General features: G+C 35.2%; 1 protein-coding gene across 3 annotated transcripts in view; it reads right to left on the reverse strand.

Annotated features, from left to right (window-relative positions):
- The window catches only part of ABCA13 (ATP binding cassette subfamily A member 13), a 200,360-nt gene that overhangs the window by 57,055 nt on the left and 123,787 nt on the right, over positions 1-19,518 (reverse strand). For all 3 annotated transcript variants that reach the window (XM_037381325.1, XM_037381324.1, XM_037381326.1), the window contains exons 42-47: positions 17,620-17,866; positions 16,632-16,721; positions 15,958-16,030; positions 14,121-14,239; positions 13,033-13,120; positions 7,551-7,659 (exon numbers count right to left, since the gene is read on the reverse strand). In XM_037381325.1, the coding sequence (XP_037237222.1) occupies positions 7,551-7,659; positions 13,033-13,120; positions 14,121-14,239; positions 15,958-16,030; positions 16,632-16,721; positions 17,620-17,866 (726 nt within the window). The remainder of the gene's footprint in view (positions 1-7,550; positions 7,660-13,032; positions 13,121-14,120; positions 14,240-15,957; positions 16,031-16,631; positions 16,722-17,619; positions 17,867-19,518) is intronic.

The following is a 19,518-nucleotide window of genomic DNA, read 5'->3' on the forward strand; positions in this document are numbered from 1 at the left end:
TACAGGTCCTACTGATTCACACCCCTTTTCCCAGAATTGTGAGACAGATAAACCTATCATGTGGACTGTGCTAGAAAATTACTGCCCATAATGTATCCAGAACTGGGGCAGTTTGTCAGGAATACAGGAAGGTTCTCCACTATATTCCCTGAATTAATCCAGGCCAATCTGAATCATATCCCATTGCTCTACTGCTACCAGCTATTTACTGTATCCACTGAGAAGAACATGCACTAGCAAAACCAGAGCTATGAATTCATGCTTGTGCAATTTCCTGTGCAAGTGACTGCATGCTCATAAACATAGATTTGCCCATTTGTATGTTTTGAGAATGTAGTCGATGAATTTTATAGATCATCATCTGTACTGCTGGAACTTTTGAAAAAGACCCACAGGCAATTAATGAAACATGCAAAATATAACAAAGACAAAAATGACACCAAATATGTTACAAGGAATAACTTCTGCTCAGGAATATTTAATATGTTTGGAAACAATCGCTTTCCTGAAATCACCATGGCCCGTCCCTACTAAGTGTACAGATCCCAAGAGGAAACTAGCAAAACTTTCAGGTTACTGCATTGCTATTTAACAAAAGCGTACAGTAGTTGACTGTGTTCCATACACAGAAATACACTGCTAAAACTCTCTAGTACAGAATAAAAAAAGACTGTGAAAGGCAGATAATTGCTGGGGAAAATAATAAAAAAACCCCAAACATGCCATTAAATAGCAAAATTCTCCTTGCAGTCTTATATCATACAAAACTATCAAAAAATTGCACTGAATTAATTTCCTTCACTGGAAGAGTCCCAAAAAGTACTTACCCTTCTTAAAAGTAGCAACTATTATCTACAGTCACTTTCCATTCAAACTGTGTAGATGAAACCAAGAATTGCATTTTTGAAAACTTACACACACAAATGAGATTCAATTTCCCAGGATTGCTGAGTTACAATTAACCAAAGTATGACCGTGTTGAGTTCTATGTTAGAATTCAAAAATATATCAATGTATACATGTAAATTAAATATAATAATTTGCTTTTCATTCTTTTTTTTAAATTTTCAGTTAGTCTAGAGCATGAAGGTCTTCTACATTTGCTACATATTTTAGTATAATGATTTCTTCCCTCAACCACATTGTCCAAAAATAGATGTTGAATTTATATAAAGCCAACAAAATGGCTCGTAATTCCAAGGAAAAAAAGTTCCCTTGAACCTAATGAGTAGTAAATTATAAACTATCTTCCAATAGCAAAATAAGCCAACATTGATTCATGCTATCTGCTGGTATATGTATTTTTTAATAAAGAAAATTTCCATGTACTTTTATAATCTATTCCTTCCTAAATTCCTCCTAACCACCTAGACTATCTTTTTTTGCATGTATCTTTGTCCCAATACAGCTCTTAACATGATGTAAAATGTATTTATTCTTTCTTGCCTTTATATGCTTTCTTTCTATAGAAAGCTGCTATAATGATGCTCAATAAGTTGAAAACTAACCACCTTTGAGGACTTAAAATAGAAACCAGAAATGACAGATAAACCAAGAAGTTCTAAATGACAAAGCTCCTATTAAGTAGATTTATGGTGTTTATGGAAGGATTTTTTTAAGGATTGTATTGCAAACTGTGTGTGAACAGCCTTCAAGACAAATTTTAACAAATCAGTATTCACGAGGCAAAAAACAAGACAGGCAATATCAACAAATGTGATACGATTCAGCTCTAGCTCTGCTCCTTTTCATAAATTTCTCAGTGTGGAATTATTTCTTCGACATCTACAGATTACCATTATGTTCTCCTGACTTAATCACAGCCAGAATTTTCCCAATTGTCCTAAAACATCTTCTGTCTATGTCATTGGCATGGAGTTGGTCACATTATTTTTATAGTGACAATTTAGGTTTCTTTATGGGCACAGTTGACAAATTGTGATAGCCACCAATTCCAACCTTTCCAAAGCCCTGCATAAGCAATTCAAGAACAGAAAAAGCTGTGACCATGGAGATCCTTATACTGTATCAGGGGGTTAATGCTGTATGCAGAGAGTAAGTGAACACCAGCAATCCAAGACTTTCTTAGACCTTTTAACGTTCTCCAATATAAAGATGAACTTGAGAAATTAAAAGCATTATTTCCCCAATTAGAGTGGGTTGAAGAAGAAGCCATCTCAAAGAAACACAACTGTATAATTGATATATATGTGCAGGTATCGTTCTGAAAAGGAATGAAGCCAGATCCCAACAGAGTAAGTTATTTTGGTAATATATTTTCTTAGCTGGTTTTCAGCTAAGAAACCTAAGAAACTTACTGTTCTTTCTTTCCTCAGTAGTTTTTTCTACACCTAACTGCATTATTTTTTTGGGGTGGTGGTGTTCTTTTTTCTTTCTTTTTCTTTTTTCTTTTCAATTATTTATTTTTTTAAATAAAAGGCTCAGCTGTTATCTCTTGTATTATTCAGTGAAAGGCTTATCTTTACACAACAGAGAAACAAGGGCATTTTTACCACTCCTGCAAGCCACATTAGTAAGGAAAAAAGAGAAGGGAAGTGTTCAGAGCTTCACAATTTAACTATAAATTTCATTAATAACCCAGTTGGGGCCAGGGAAGGGGGGAAGTATTTACATTGGAAATGCCACTAAGAGCTCCATACTGCATGCTTAATAGTAGAAGAGGCAATAAACAATTAATTGTACCCTCTTCAGCTTCTCCATGTTTTCCCCATAGAATTCTCCCTTCCAAGCTGAACAATTCTATTCCTTTTCTTACATTGCTCTGATTAAATTAATTTTAGATTCTACTATGCTAAAAAGGCATCCCTAACCTGGTGAAATAAATTCTTTATAAAATGTTATAAGCATTACAACATTCTCTAGAATAAAATACTACCAATTTCCATTCTGGATACGACAGTTGCCAGGGAAAAGGAAAACACATCCACACTATGACTTTTGAAATGAACAGCATCCTGGCTGTAGTAGGAAAAATCCTGCCCTGTTGCCATTCAGGAGCTGCACAACTCAAGACACCTTTTCCTATACCAACATCTTACTATAACGGTCTGCAAATGGTACCTTCAGGAGCGCTCGAGGTCTTCTATTTCAAATCTAAACCACCTGACTGTCAGAAAAGAAAGCCACATGCAATTTGGCAGTCTTAGAGGCTTGGAATGTTTCCTTCCTGTAGGTTCTAAAGAACAAGAGCTACTGGTAGCCCAGGCCATCCTGTCTGAGTGCAACTTTCCACATAATCACATTAGAAAATCTATGGGTTTGCAGTAAAAACGAGGACAGTGATATGAACCAAGCAGTACTTTTTCAGTATAGGGTGGAGAGATCTAGAAGAAAAAAATCTCAAGGATCTTCAAGGTTGTATGCCATCACTGTAGGCTAATCGGAGCTGTCCTTAGGTATATTTTGTGGTTCTGTACTGTATTTTGGGTGTGCCTGAGCCTGTCTCTCGGCACTCCTTTGTAAACTGTCTCTTCTTTCTGTCATGTAGCATGCTGAGTCTTGAGTACACAGATCAATATGGATATGTGCTACTAATTCTAAATATCATAATTGTTACAGACTTGGATAAAGGACCAATCAGGTTCCTTTATTCCAGACATTTTATTTCAGATTAGAATAAAATAATATGTATAACAAAAATGGAAGTAGCATATATATACATACATGCTTTTTACAAGCTTGTCTTTGTGGCCATTTAAAATTTATTATGAGATTTCTGATTGTATAAAATGAGATATTACTATTTATGGAAAATTACAAGTGATATCTTATGGAGAATTTCACAGGCAGCACCCTCATTAATAATTTCTATTTTACTTTTCCCCCACTAACCAGAGGTTAAGGAGGTTCCTACTAAATGCCATTTCACAGTTTCCTTTGAAAAGAGGTTTAAATTTAGAATTTGCAAAGCAGTCAGGACATTTTACAGTCACTTTCCACCAAAACTCAGCTGAAAATGTGTCTCTTGATCCCTTCATCTCTCTTGAAGAACTAAATCTGAAATAAATGAGGATGCTATATGAATAATTACAATAAGCCCTAGCATGAAAGGTTTTTTAAAAAATCAGTGACCTCAGTAGAAGTCCTGCACCACACAATGCCTTTCTATATTGATACATTTCTGTTCTTTGAGTATCGATGTAAGAAATTTTTTTTGACCACTATATTTTACAGACATTATTATAGATTACTAGCACTTTTTTTTTTTAATTTTATTTTTTAATTATGTAGCCTTTCCTTAAGAGGAAGAGTTTTGACAAAAGTACATATTACCTTCTCTGTTGAATAGTGTTTCTCACTTCTTTTTTATTGTTTAACATGTTCATTTTCATTAACTGTCACTGAATTTATGACCAACTACAGAACAAAATGTATTTGATTTCCTTTGCAGTAAGACAGATGAGTTAGACTTTTTCCACAACAGAACCACAAACTTACAAAATTATGAAGCTAGAGGTGGTTATCCACATGGAGCTTTTTTCACATAAGAAGTATTCCTGAACTGCTGTTCCAAAATAGATCGATCAGCTATGATAAACTGACAAAAATCAATCTGGTTAACTTCTGTTGCTCTGTCTATTTACATGCACCTTCAGCTGGCACACACATTTTCTTCAACAACCATACTACTCTACATGAAAATTACAAGAAGTAAACATTGTCACTTTCCAAGCATCCTCACAGAGAAGTTTACTGATAATCCCATTATGGGGGTAAAAAAAGAGAAATCTCTCCACTTGCAAAGGAAGTATTTGAAGATCAGATTACACAATAATAAAAATGAAGTATTTTTGATCACTAAATAACTACCATTTCCTGCTCCTGCATGCTCAGGATGATCAAAAGTCAGTAACTTGGACTGACACAAAAAAAACCCCAATCATCATTTTTTTGTCACTGTGTTTTGAACAGATACAAATCCCTCAGGATATAAATCAGCACAGGGTAGCAATGTCCTCTGTATTCTTGGGTATAACTTTCTTCAAACTCTCATACAAAATCCTAAGTCTGTATTCCCCGTACCCTCTGGACTGAAGAGAATACATTAGACAAAAGCATTTAGACTCCTTCTCAGCTCCTTATCACTAAATCCTATCACAAACTGGGACCAGAACTACTGATTTCCTATGAAAGTTAGTAGGACTGTCCCTGTGAGCGAAGCAGGTAGAACAAGGCACTGTCTGCAATGACTTCTCTCCTCCAGAGAACGTGGGAGAACTCCAGCTGGGTTCATGCTCAAGAAATACCCACAGGATATAACTGCTAAGTGACAGGGTTCCTCAGAATTTTATGACTGTTTAAATAAGCCGTTGACCTCTTTCAGGTTTGTTTCAATATCATAGTCGTTGCTGCTCTGTTTACATGCATGGTAATGCTCTGCCCTATTGAAGTATCATACAGTAAAGCAAGATGTATTTTTTGTGAAGTAAGGAGAGACTGTTCTCACACTCCCTTTTCAAGGGTCTGATTACTTTTAAGTCACTTAAAAGTAATACAGAAGCACCGGTTCTGTTGACAGAAAAAAGTCATCCTGTGCAAAAAACTATGGAATTAATGCAAGTCAGAATTACAAAGATACATTTCTGCAACATCCTAACAAGCTTCCTCAGAGCAATTGTCAATGATATTTTAGAACTGACCTTGCATATAAAGAGTTTGCAAAGGAGGGGGGGGGGGGAATCAGAAAAATAGATTTCAGCGTTGAAACACAGTATGTCATCTTCTGAGTGCTAATTTATACGAATGCATAGAACCATTTTAGTAAGAAAAGCACATAAATAGTTCTTCATCAGCACAGTATCATTAAATGAGACCATTAAAAGTTAACTGAGCTTAAGTGCCCTGTATAGCATTGTAAAACTGTTGTTTTTTTAAAAATAAAATATACATATGTATTTGTTTCTACACATACATACACATATAAATACATACAGATAGGTAAATAACTTCTCTTTCTAGGATTTCTTTGACAGGTTCCTCTGCATTTTGTCTCAAGAGTATGATCAATCCATCTTTACTGCACCTTTCCAATAGATACACACATAAATAAACTGCTTCCTAGTTCATAAAATCTATGTCTGCAGAGACTTAGCCAACATATTCTCCCAGAAGATTATATAATGAACCCATATTTGCATAGATGACAGCCCAAGACTTCAAATATTTATTAAGCATTGTTTTGCTTATTGTGTTTCTATGTTCATGAAACAACATAAAACATAAATTTCCACAATCCTTGGGACAACTATAATTTTCTCCAGCTGTAATCTGGATGGTAAGGCCCCAGCTCTCCATGACAGATATAAAAGTAAGGGTACTTAAGCATTTAAGTTCCAGAATGGATTATCTAATGCTACAGAAAACAAGGTAGCATTAGTACTCTTCATGAAGTGCAGGGAAACGTGATTAAAAATTTATTTCTATTAAAAATTCTCATTAAAATACCTGATTTCATTTCATTCAAACTTGCTGCAGAAATACATTAACTTTGATTCATTCTCATAACTCATTTAGAAAAATAAACCCCTAGCTATCTTGAAAGCAAGGAATTATTCTTTTTTCATTAACATTCTAGAAACTTTTTTAATGGATTTCTATTTTCAGATACTCAGGATTCCTTCCCCTTTCTCGGTGATTTTCTGTCATCTTTTTCCTTCTTCATTACAAACATACTGAAAATCATTTTACCATTACAGACAATCATGTCACCTTTTCAGAAACTCTGGTCATAAGCTATTTTTCAATTTCTCTAAACCAAACTAATTCCTCTTTAACAGAACCTTAAGAATGAAAAGAATTGGAATGAACAGAAGTTAGCCTGAACTATCAAGTCCAGATTTCAAACTAGGTTTCAACATCCTGAAATGTCACCTGTGTTGACAGCTGATTCTTTGGCTACAGTCTTTTTCTTTTTTTAAAGTCAGTTTGTAAAATCCATATTATAACTAGTTCTTATAAAGTTCTGGGATATTTAAATCAGCTAATTCAGATGTTAAACATGCTAGTCTCTGTTTTGTTATGTACAATAGTAAGATATACCAGCCTTCCATGTTCCTTGAGTAACAGGATGCTATGGAATATCACATTGTAGTGTGAATTTACAGGATACTCCAGGTTTACCCTGGATATTTACATAAGGAGATAGAGTAAAATGACAAAGAAGTTATAAATCCATACTCTTTGTGCATTAATCATCCCATTTAAGCAAGCTCTAGCACAGCTTTCACAGGGATTAACATCCCAAATGTAGTAAACCAATTTACACTTACTCCACAGGAATGTCCTTTGTAAGAAACTCACAAGACATAATGAGCTGTAAATTCAAATTTTAACTTGTGTACCACATTCTTCACACAAACAAACCTTCTGTTTAAATAAAAGTTCTGCTTTCAAATCCTCCTAGGAAATGTGTTACCCTGCAATCCCACTTTATACTATGGAAAAATTTCACACTTAATATTGATTATTTTAGTTTATTTAAAAACTACTTTTCAAAATACATGAAAAAAGACTTAAAGAAGGACTATTACCATACTGTCTCCAATCCACATTAGGAGGCAAATTCAGCCACAGAATGAAGTTATTGAGTTCATTTAAGTAGGATGGCAGTGAATGGAAACCTTTTTGATTGTACCACACCTAGAAGAGGGAATGAAAATTGTAAAGCAAAAATTAGTTCAATTGGAATGCTGATCTAAAAGCTCCCATACCCTTAAGAATTGCATAAAGGTATCTAATTCTCCTGTTATGACACCTATTTATAGAAGAAAGTCAAAAAGGCAGAGCAGAATCTGTTAATTTGTGCAGATCTTTCAACAGTTTGCAGCAGTTTGTTTACTACTGTTGGAGCTGTACACCTGTTAATTATTAAATTGAGTTTCTCTGATTTAATGGAACAGTGTCCCTTCCTCTACACACATTTGATTGAACAACTAGAGGAAAAACAATGCAAAAATAATATATGCCAATTCAATGGAAAATAAAAGATGAGTAAAACTAGTGTTACAAGAGGAGAGCACTTTGAAATTCCAAAAAAAATACTTGTCTAAACAATACCTGCAAGTGACATATAGTATAAAAAAACCCCAAAACCCCACAAACAGAATATCCCAGAAAATAGGGGAAGAAAGAATCAAGGAGGTACTGTTTACAAGATGAGTATGAAACTATTCCATAAAGGACAAAGCTGTGCCTCCACCTTCAACAAGCAATCACGAGTAATTTGTTAGGGATGGAGGAAATTAATGCAGACAAATTTTAAGGCAGACAAGGCAAGCCAGTCTTTCTGAGAAGCACAGGGAATCAATTCTGCTGTAACATATACTTTATCCTAAATCATGAAGAATCACCCTGACTTGATAAATATACTTAAAATTCACACTTCCATGTGCTAGGATCATTACTGGGAGACTGATATGTCTCAAAATGGAAAATACTGAGGTCTGAGTTTTGCTTTGCCTTTGAAAATCGATTCCATTTCTGTGCCTTATTACTGTTATTTATAGTGCCTTTGAACCCACATCATCCATATTGAAAACTAGGTCAAATTATTATGTATGTTTGTTTTGGGGTTTAGTGACATTTTTAAAGTAATCTCTGATTATTATTCATTCCTCACTCCATGTAACCTTTCGTATCCTCTTTTTGTTTATATAGTTGAAAAATTCTTAACCTTTCCAAATTATTCCAAGCTATTTGATAATCTGCTTTTAGTACATCTTGGGTGGATGCTGGGCAATTCTCATTTTGTGTCTGGATTCTGATTCATACTGCAAAGTGCACAAAGATTTATATAGGTCTTTCTTGCCTTAACAGTCCTTCTAGGACTTCAGTTATCTTAGATCCTTTCTAAAATTACCATCTATACAGTTACATCTTAGAAACTTCCTTAAAGATTCTTTTACCCTCACTCAGATGCTGTTCTCATCTAGTATTCTTCGAAATATATGTGCCTCTTCTTGATACTGGTGTAAATTTCCAGATATGTTTTTTTTATTTACTTGCAGAAAATTCTTCTTGTTTTTCTTTCTTGTAGTATCCAGCTACAATCCTCACTTAAACACTGGTTCCAGATTTTGACTGTTTTTGCTGCCACATTTTTCTCTGTGTTTCCCAGTGAGATTGTCTAATCTTCAGTCCAAGTCCCCTGTCTTATTATTTTCCTGATTACCTACTTGTTAGAATCTCCACATTATACTGTTGTGAGGCAAAGTTTACAACACTCGTAACTGAACATTCCATTTTCTCCCATCATACTATATCATGCTTCCAAATACCACTCTGAGCTTCTATACCTTTCACCTTTGAACCTTCTTTGGCATAAGATCTGTTTAGTCCTTATTTAAAAAATGAGCAGCTGTGGTCTACCACTGCTTTTGCTTGCATTATCTTTCACATTTTGTACTCATCTTTATGTGGTCTTCACAACTGCTTGAAACCTCAACAGCATCTTATGTCCCCGTGTTTAAAGAAAAGAAAAATATCAAATTGCAAACTCTTTATCTCTCTGCAAACTCATGTGCAACTAACTCCTTTGTTCTCCAGTTCAGGTCCCATAAATTACTACAAAAACTAGATCCCCCATTCTTTAATCAACAAGACAGTTCTTTAAAAAAATGAAGTGAAATAAAACCTAAGTGTCCTGAGGAAAACTGCAAGTCTTTGCATTTCTGAATCTCCTGCACAAACGTCAACCAGAGCAAAGAAACATAAACAAGTCATAAAGGGTAACCAGACTTTTTCATACTCACACATACCCATTTCTTATTCTATTTAAAAAAAAAATTAATAAATGGGCCAAATAGAAAGTTACACATACATAACGAAACTCCACTACAATTGTGCTCATTATATTGAAAAAAAAGGCATTAAGAAAACAATAAAACAAAAATCTGATGACACTTTCTTATTTAATTGAAGTAGGGGAAAGGTCTCAAGTGTTCACAGAACACCTTAGAAATGTAATAATATGACCAATATTCAAACAAAATACAAAAAACCACAATAGGTCATTGTGTATAACAATACATTTCAGTATCCCACACTTTAATTACAATTCTTCGTCCAAGCTACATTATGTAACTGAGTCAAACCACCAGGAAATAACCAAACTGAAGCTGGAAATTTAGTTGTTTATAATCTGGAAAAAAGGCATTTGAAGCTGTTGATCAGTACATGCATTTAAGCTCATTTTTTCTGAAGTCTTGTGGCTTATTCTAAATTGATTGCAAAGGTTCCAGCTGAAATACATTTCATATTTCTTGTGTACCACACAGGTAGTTATTTACAGAGGGCACAAAAGAGGTGAGCAATGGAAAAAATATATATAGATTAAGATGATTTGGTTTTATAGTCATTATTTTATCAACTTTCCCATGATTGTTAAAATTCCTTCCCAAGGAAAAACGTGGCACCTCACCAAATTAGATACGAGTTCTGTAACAAGGTGTTTTCCATTATTCTATACCATTTTTACCTGCCGTTAATATTTCAGAGTAATGCTAGACTGACATCTATGGTCTATCAAAAAGAAAAAGGATCAGGAGGAGTAGAGAATCTCTAAGCATTGCTGGACCAGATTCATGATGAGAATCCAGACAAAGGGTATTAGACTGGAGAGATGTAAATTCCTCTGGACACTTATACTGTTACTGTACAGTAAAACCTCAAATCCCAACTGTAGAGACTGGAAATATACACCCTTCAGGATGCCACATAAATAGTACAATTTGCTTTTCAGGACTAAAATTACCACATGTTCTTGCTATACTTATTTGTCATAAACAATAGAAACTGTGAAATCATTATGGAATATTTTTTTTGCCCACATTATCAAAGAAAACTAAAGAATATACAGTCATGAAAACATAAGAAAATTGAGGAGTTGTGCTTTTGCCACATAGCAGTGATCATCAATGAATGTCATAATGGCTTTAATCAGCCATATTTGTCATGTGGTAGATATATTCTTTCTTGTGCATGCACATATACACATTCTCTGTGTGCATGCATACGTATGCAGTATATACAGCATGGTATGATTAGGTACAAGAAAAGAGGTGTTGAATAGGTAATATAATTTGAACTGGAAAAACTGTTGGCCTTTTATAGTGCAGGAGAATAACAGATAAAGATTCAGAAATTTTCTGAAATGAAATGAATCATATGGTAAGTCTCTTCAAATGCAAATTTCTCATTTTCTTTCATACAAGGCTATGTAAATGGTACAGTCACTGTCTCATGAACAAGCCTGAAAGGTCAAAGTAAAAGTCTGGTCATTAATTACTGAAAGGTTAATGCAATAATTTGACATTGCATCAGTTGAAAGCCACTTCCAGGAGGTATTTTATATAACACAGTGCCCTTTATAAATCTACTCCACTATTTTCTTTGGGTCTCATATATGAAGCTTACTCACTAACAGTATAACTATAATTTATCCCTGTGCAGGTGGAGCTCTATGCCAAAAGACAATTTAAAAAAAGGACCCTGACAAAAACTACAATGCAGGCATGTCAAAAGAAGAGTATAAAATGATTAAAGATACATAGGAGAAAAACAACAGTTAGAAAACACATCTTACTGCAGTCCCTGTAGGACTTCAAGTTCCTAATGAAGGATTGATGGAACTGAAGTTGAAAGCTGTAATAGATCTGGGGGCAGAAGGGATGTCACAAATGACCAAAATGAAAATATATATAAGGTAGGGTGCATATATAAGATTTTTAACAAAACTACATGGAAGAGGCATTGCAAACCGGCAGTGATTCTACAAAAAGAAATGTGAAATGATACTGGATTGGAGAATATCTGTATGTTGTTTTAACACATGATTGTTTTGACACTTTGCCCCACAATGGATTTTGGGATAGAGCTTATTTACACTGCTTCATCTCTTGTTCTTTTATAAGAGCAAACAAAATCTAGTTTGTATACTCCCATAAAACAGTTTAAAGGCAGAAGCATCATGCTTTCATATTCTAATCTGGAATCTGGAAAGTCCAGAGCTTCCTCTTATCAAATCTGTTTTGCTTTGAATACAAAAATAGAGACCACTCGCTGATCCTCAGTACTCCTCTGAGACTGCTGTTCCTCTACTTGTTACTGGTCTACATTTGAATGTATCTCAAAAGAACTTTTCAAAGCATGGCCAAGGAAAATAAAATTCCTTGCACTATTAAATTGCCTGTTAGCCTCTAGGTCCTGTCCCAGGTTTTCACAGTATGGAGATCCTGTATCTTTCCAGTGCATACCAAAAGGCCTCAAGGAAAAGCTCTTTATTTCAATTGTGCTTACAAATCCTTCTTTTCCTAACTTCAGAGGTAGCTCCTGACAGAAAACAATGGATCTGGGTAGCATTTCAAGACAGTACAATCTACTATCAAGAAGAGATTTGGATTTCACAACCTGACTAATTTTAGCAAGGCACATTTTCTCTGAGTTAAAAATGGAAAGTTACTCAGATTTCAAAAGCGGATTATAAACACAGGGTAGCATATTTGTTATGCAGAAGCAACTAGTCCTAGAAGCTAAATCTTTACTTTTTTCTTTTTTTTGCAAAGGGGGGATGGGATACACAGGACATGGGCACAGGGTGGAGAAGAAAGAGACAAATGTGGCAAAGAAAAATATTATTTGCAGGAATTAAAAAATTCAATAAAAACTCATTTTTGAGACATTCAATGAACTTTTGTCAGTTCTGACATTGACTTTTTGTAGAAAACAAAAACCATAAAGAAATATCTGGGCTGACTATTTAAGAACAAGTTTTAAAGCTGACCTCAGAGAAACAAAAGATGTATCATCTAACTCATTTAAAACTGCTTCTCAGAATACAGAATACTTTAAGAATTATGAACAGATAAGTGGACTATAACAGAGGGGTTTTCTCCCAATTTCTAAATGCAAGGATTTAATGTAATGATTTATTATTTGCTAAGTGCTGTGATGTTGGAGTCTGAATAAGTAAGCAATACCTACATGCAAATGCATACACATACATGCAGCCCTTACCTTAGCCAGAGGCTTAGATTTGGTGTTATTCAATTTTTTATCTTGAAGTTCAGATGCTTTCCTCCCTCCAAAAGACCAACCACCATATCTGGTAATAGAATATAATAACAAAGTAAGAACAAGTTACCTGCCTTAAGCTTTGCAGTCTTTTCTTGCAATGATAAAGTGGTAACATCTACACTAATACTTTATTTTTCAACCGAAAGCAAAACTTCACCCTTCATAAACCCCTTCTCGGTTAAAAAAGGAGAAGCTCCATATCCTCTTGAATCAGCTGAATGTTACTGTGCTTTTCAGTCAGGGGGATTCCCCCAGATAAGAATTTCTACTTTCTGAAAGCTGAAATCCCTGAGCAACAGGGAGGTTTGTGAGCAAGTGAGGTATTCCTGACTTTCAGAAACATCTTAAACAGTCTGATTTCTTCCTATTACATTCATATTCTAGCTCAAATCTTTTATTCTAAGACGTTTACCTCTATTTTTATCAAATCTGATACATTTTTTTTTTAATGCATACATGGCTAACACTTTCTTCTCCTTGATAAAATCATGCTTGGTCTAGTATTTGCACTTAGGTCAAAGGAAGTGGTTGATCTGTAAAGGCATGTAAGTAAACCTTAAAATACAGCAGATTAAAACCTTTGTGGCTGTTATCACAGAATATGAAGTCTTACTAGGGGTATACCAGCCCTTTTTACTTCAAAGAAAGATAAACCGGCGCATGTCCACCTTTATTTGAGTCTCTGGGGAATGGAAACTATATTGGTTGTCTGATTTGCATATGCATATACATTTTATTTCTCTGAGATGCTAAAATAACTCACTATGTGGCAAGAAGAACCAGGGTATGCCTAGATACAATTATCATGTAACTGCTTGAGGAAGCTCTGAGAAGTGCTTGAAGGAAGCTGAGAAGACCATGAAGGCGCTTCCATGTCACCTAAACCTGCCTGTACACCTCGATAACAGGCAACAGATAAAGGCAACTACCCCTTATATCCTAAGTGACATATGTCTATGCTTTGGATCAGGAAGGACTGTGGGTTTTATACTCAAAAGATAAACAAAGGTTAGATAATTTAAGGTTACCTTGCTTTGTTGGAAGGCCTCACTAAATATTCTTCCACAAGGAACCCTGAAAGATTGTACAAAATATGTCCATTCTTATTCTTCAAATAGGGAGCAGAGGTGTTGAAATTTGGACACATCTGAAAACCAGCATACAAAAAAAAAAAAAAAGTAAAGCACTCTTAGAAGTCAGTGGCACTATGTTTAGCCATGTTTTTAAATTTTTACATAGATTTTATAGCATTGTTTTTCAACTGTATTTGCCTTTCTCAGCTTTGATAGCTTTTAATAAATTATGTATGGTTTATACTTATAATGCATCTCAAATAATTTTTACCTACATATTAGAATCAATTTTTATTTCTCTTGCAACCCTGCCAATCAGTTTTGTTTTGAAGACATCAAGACTTATATATGTTTAGAAAGGTTTACAACAATGAAAGGCAAGACTGTTATTCACTTGTGCCTGAGAAGAAACATAAAAAAGCACCATATGAATATGAGATGAAAACAAAATTCTAATCAATGCAACATGCTTCTAAAAACGGTGTACCTCTAAAAATGGACTGCAGAGAAGAATAAAGGAAAATGTTTTCTAGTGATTCAGTGGGATATTCTCACAACCGAAGAAAAGACAGATGGTATGATCCAATATCTCAGAAGCCTTGTAAAGTACATTATGTATATCAACTGAAAAATTTTAATGCTTATTTGACATCCTAACCTTACACAAACTAAAATTCCCTCTCAGAGATTTTGATTTTCCATAGGTCACAGACACAGGTTCTGCCTCCACTGTCAAGTGACCTCTCTTTTGTGCTTTCATGGTTAATGGGCCTCTCCCTTTGTGAGTTCCCATTCCCATTTTATTTAAGTTTCTCATATTTTATTTAAGCTTCTCATATTTTAAGAATAAATCTCACTAGTATTAGAGGCAAATTTGTTCCTTGCCCAGCAAAGTAAAAAATTAGTTTCCTCCTTCTGCTTTTCCCAAAACTGTATTGCTATATTTCAGATGCAACTCTTACTTTACATATTTATATTTTATGAAGGAGAGAATGTATTTGATTGATCGGTTCCATCCAGGGAAATATATTTGTCAGTTCATCCACAGTTTCACATTCTTGTCTATTGCTAAACCCCAGAGCCAGTCAGCAGGAAAACTCACTAATCAAAAAGGTCAGAAATTCATTATCATTTTCAAAATTCTTTCTTTCCTCAAAGATCTATTTTCAAATACACAAGCCAAACAAACCACTAACAATTAAATTGCATTCACATGTGGATTCCCTGGTACCTTCTGTCAGTTAGATTGCCTACCCTGTCCTTTTGAAAGCAGGTAGTCTTCCAGACTATGGGAGTGTTATGTTTTAACTGTGTTTTACAAGAGTGTTTTTGTAAGCAAAGTCCTATTTAAAGCAAAGTTGCATCTCCTGAGAATAGTTCATTCATCTCTGATTCCTGTTATTTTACATCAATCTATAGCCATTTCTAGTGTGTATACATATATACACACTTAAATACATATATAATTGTATATATATAAGTACATAATAATATACATAAGTACACTTACTTATGTAAGTACACACTTATCTACATATATATATACATCAAAACTGTGAAAGCTCTTTCTCTGAAGACTTCAAAACACGTAGCCCAAACACTATATGAAACAGAAGAAAATCTCCAATCATAAAAAAGCCAGTGCTCTGAAGGTTTATTTCCTCAGTCCTTTCTCTAGTCTTTCAAAAAGAAGAGTCCAAGTATGTATATTATACATATTGTGTATTATGTGTATTAGATGTAATATACAGACATAATTTTTACATACATAAATAAATATAAAATGGCATACCTCTTGTTCAGCCACACATCCACATGAATCCAGGGGTGATGTAGATTCCATCTGCCAACATGAGTTATTTTTTCTAATGGGAATAAACATAACAATAGGAACAAACATTAAATGAAAGGAATGTATACTTAGAAGAAATCCACAGAGTAACGAGCAGATCTAGCATCTTGAACACCTTCTTAGCATTTTATCACAGCAGCAGTGGTGTCTAGAGATACATCAATTTTACTTATTTATATCAAAGTGGTTTTACTAAAAATATTTATATAATTAATGCAGCAAATTAACTACATGCCTTATGTTTGCAGCAATAAAATCAGTAAAGCATGGTCACCACTCTGCACTCCTAAATTTGTAAATCTGGAATGCCTCCAAACTAATATTGTAATTATTGTCTAGCTTTCATTCATATAGGCAACAGAACTGATCAAAGTCCTCCTGAAATTAATCAGAAAGTTGTCACTGGCTTTTAAGGGATTTGGATCAGACTTTTAACAATGAAGGCTGCTTACGTACTTTACCTGGATGCCAGCTCCTTCATCAGAACAGATTTGTCATTAACCTCATGCTGCCAAGAAAAGCTTAAGATAGTCCACATTCCACAGACAAAAAATACTGAATTTACAATATTTACAATTTACAATTAAGGAAGTAGTTATGTTAGTCATTGTTACCCTTGTTTTGAATGCATGCATGTGTGGTCCCAATCAGAGAAATATCTCAGCAGAATGTGAGAAAGGTTTCCTAGGTTATCATCTTCAGTGCTGTTCAAAGTGGGCCGTGACAGGGGTGGGAAAGGAAGAAAGGGGAGAAAAAGAAAGACAAACACATTAATTGTATTAACTTTCAGGCTCAAGATCCTGCATGTTTACCAATAAATTAAAGAACTATAAAATCCATGCATAGGAAACATACCAAAACAGCAAAATTATCTCATTTCAAAAACTATGTGTGAATGTATAAATAAAATCCTATACAATAATGGCTAAACAAATCTCAATCTCTCCTTATGGCCATCTTCCTCTTTATAAACATGCATTCCTAACAGTTAACATGGTTTAAATGGTTTTATGATTCATTTATAAATTCAAACAGCATTATGATGTTTATGAAGATATCTGGATATTTGTTCAGTAGATAAAGTGATCTACGTGTGATATGCGCTCAGTACAGAATAGTTCAGATCTATAGGTACTGTAGATAATAAATAAATGCAGTTGGTTTCAAAGCTAAACATGGAAACTAAAGGCTGAGTAAGAAGGGTACCAGGCTTTGTTAATACTGTGTGACACTTTCAAACCTGAGAATTATTTTGAGAAAATGGCCTCAGACCTAAGCAATTAGCAAAAATGAAGCATGCAAAGGCTTGCTTAATTCCAATTGTGCATTTTTATATAAATGGCTGTGGCTAGTATTGAAACAGATCACCCTGTTCAAAGTCTTTGCCCTTCCTTCCAGAAAATCCTCTGCATAATGTTTTTCTAATGTTATCTCTCCCTCATAATAACCTATAAAAATGTACTAAACATCTAAAAAATAAACATCTATTGTAAAAAGTAACCTATTCTTCTTCCTAGAATACAAATAGTCTTTAGAATATGAGAACACAAGAATAAAGGTCCCAAAACCCTGGATATTGATGATGACAGATGAGCTCTTCACCTAAAGAAGGATTCTGCGTTGTCGTAAAGTTTTGGTGTCAACTTGAGAGAAGGATAGTCAATAGTCAGCGGCTTCACACTAAACAAGGCCATTGCCAGTGCAACAAAGATGACAGGCAGCAGCACATTTGACACACTTCCTCTCCAGTCTCGCCTAACATGGTGAAACCTCTTCACCAGAAGGGCAGCAGTCTGTGCGAGAACAAGACGGGCTCCACGCATGCTTGGGGCTCCCGGGAGTGACATATCTGAGTGCAAAAAGAAAGAAAAAAAAAAACCACAAAACAAAACCTCCTGACAAGCAGGAAAACCAAATTTAACTTTCATGTGTTATATTTTCAAATACAGAACATGTCTTTTTGATAGGAAAAAAAAGAGGCAAAACTATGCAAAGCTACAATGTTCTCTTGGATGGAATAGTATAACCCCCTCAAGTATAACTAGTTAACTCTTCCTATAAGAGAAAATAGATATTCAGCTAACAAATTATCTCTATAGATCCCTGTACACAGCTAAAGGAGTACTGAATACATATCTTCCCATGATCTTCATACTGGTAAAACCATTCCTCATGCAATGCCACCTTTACTCCTAGGCAAATTACTATGATAAACATGGCCTGTATGAGCACTAAGGTCTTGATCAACCCTGACTCAAATCAGTGCCAACTTTTCCACTGAGATTTCAAAGGGACATCTTTAGATTATGTAATAGAGCATCACAGATGCTAGAGACATGAGCAAGCTATTACAGCCTCTCTTACTTGTGGCCTTGCCAGACTGAACATACCTCAGACTTTTTTTCCTTTTAGCCTAGCAGCATCTGGTAGATTTACTACCACAGGTATTTGTACCGTAGCAAGACTGAATAGTCTGTTTATCATAGTGCTCAAATACATACTACATTTTATGATCCCTGGTGATTTGTCTGTTACTACCTTCCCTTCTGTATACTGAGATCATGCTAAGTAGCATTTCCATGTTACATTTTAACAAGTACTTGTATGGGAGCTTTCAAGTAACCTCAAATTAATTTTCTTTCAATTACAAAAGGTTTTTCCTGATATGCTAGAACTTTAATCCCAGAAGAGAGAGCTGTGGGACAAATGGGGGTGGGTGGGAAATAATCAGAAAAATAGGTTGAACTTCTGATACAGTGGCTATTGAGAAAAACAGCTCGAATTTTGCACTCCATGACAACTGGAGTGTGAATTGCAAACTTATGATTTCTTATATTAAAAATTATGTGTAATTTGCCATGAAAAGTTTTAATCAAGCAGACACATTGTGGGAGATTGTGGCTTTTAGGGTTTGGGCCTACACAAGAGGAGGAAGTCAGGTGAGACAGGGCTTCATGGTGACACAGAATACCTCATGTGGACTCCTCAAGTCTAAGACTTTTGGAAAAAGGCAAACATCACATCCACCTCTAATTGCAAAAAAGAGGATCCAGGTAAACACAAGCTAATTATCCTCACTCCCTGCAAGAGGTACAGACCAATCCTTAAGAAAACACACAGGATACGAAGAACAAGAAATAGCTGGTAATAAACAACACGGACTTTGTAAGTTCAAATCGTGCCATCTGAGAGCTTGGCATGAATATAGGACTGGTTTGGCGAATGAAGGAAGAGTAGTGGGTGCTGTTTACGTTGACTTAACAAAGCCTGTGACATGGTCTCCTGCAGTGCCCTTAGAGCAAATGGGGTGAGAACTACAAGGACCACTGGCTGGACTGCCAGCACCACCCTGTGGGCAGTGAGCAGCAGGAATGGGCCAGCTGAGGAGCAGCTGGTTACTAGGGTTGTCCCTTAGGGGTGGCGATGAGGAAAATGCTGACTGACAGTACTTGTTAACACACACACGTGCACACCTGCACCTGGAGGGGACCCCCACTGTTT

This window comes from Falco rusticolus, chromosome 3 (genome assembly GCF_015220075.1).
Source record: "Falco rusticolus isolate bFalRus1 chromosome 3, bFalRus1.pri, whole genome shotgun sequence".
Lineage (NCBI taxonomy): Eukaryota > Metazoa > Chordata > Aves > Falconiformes > Falconidae > Falco > Falco rusticolus.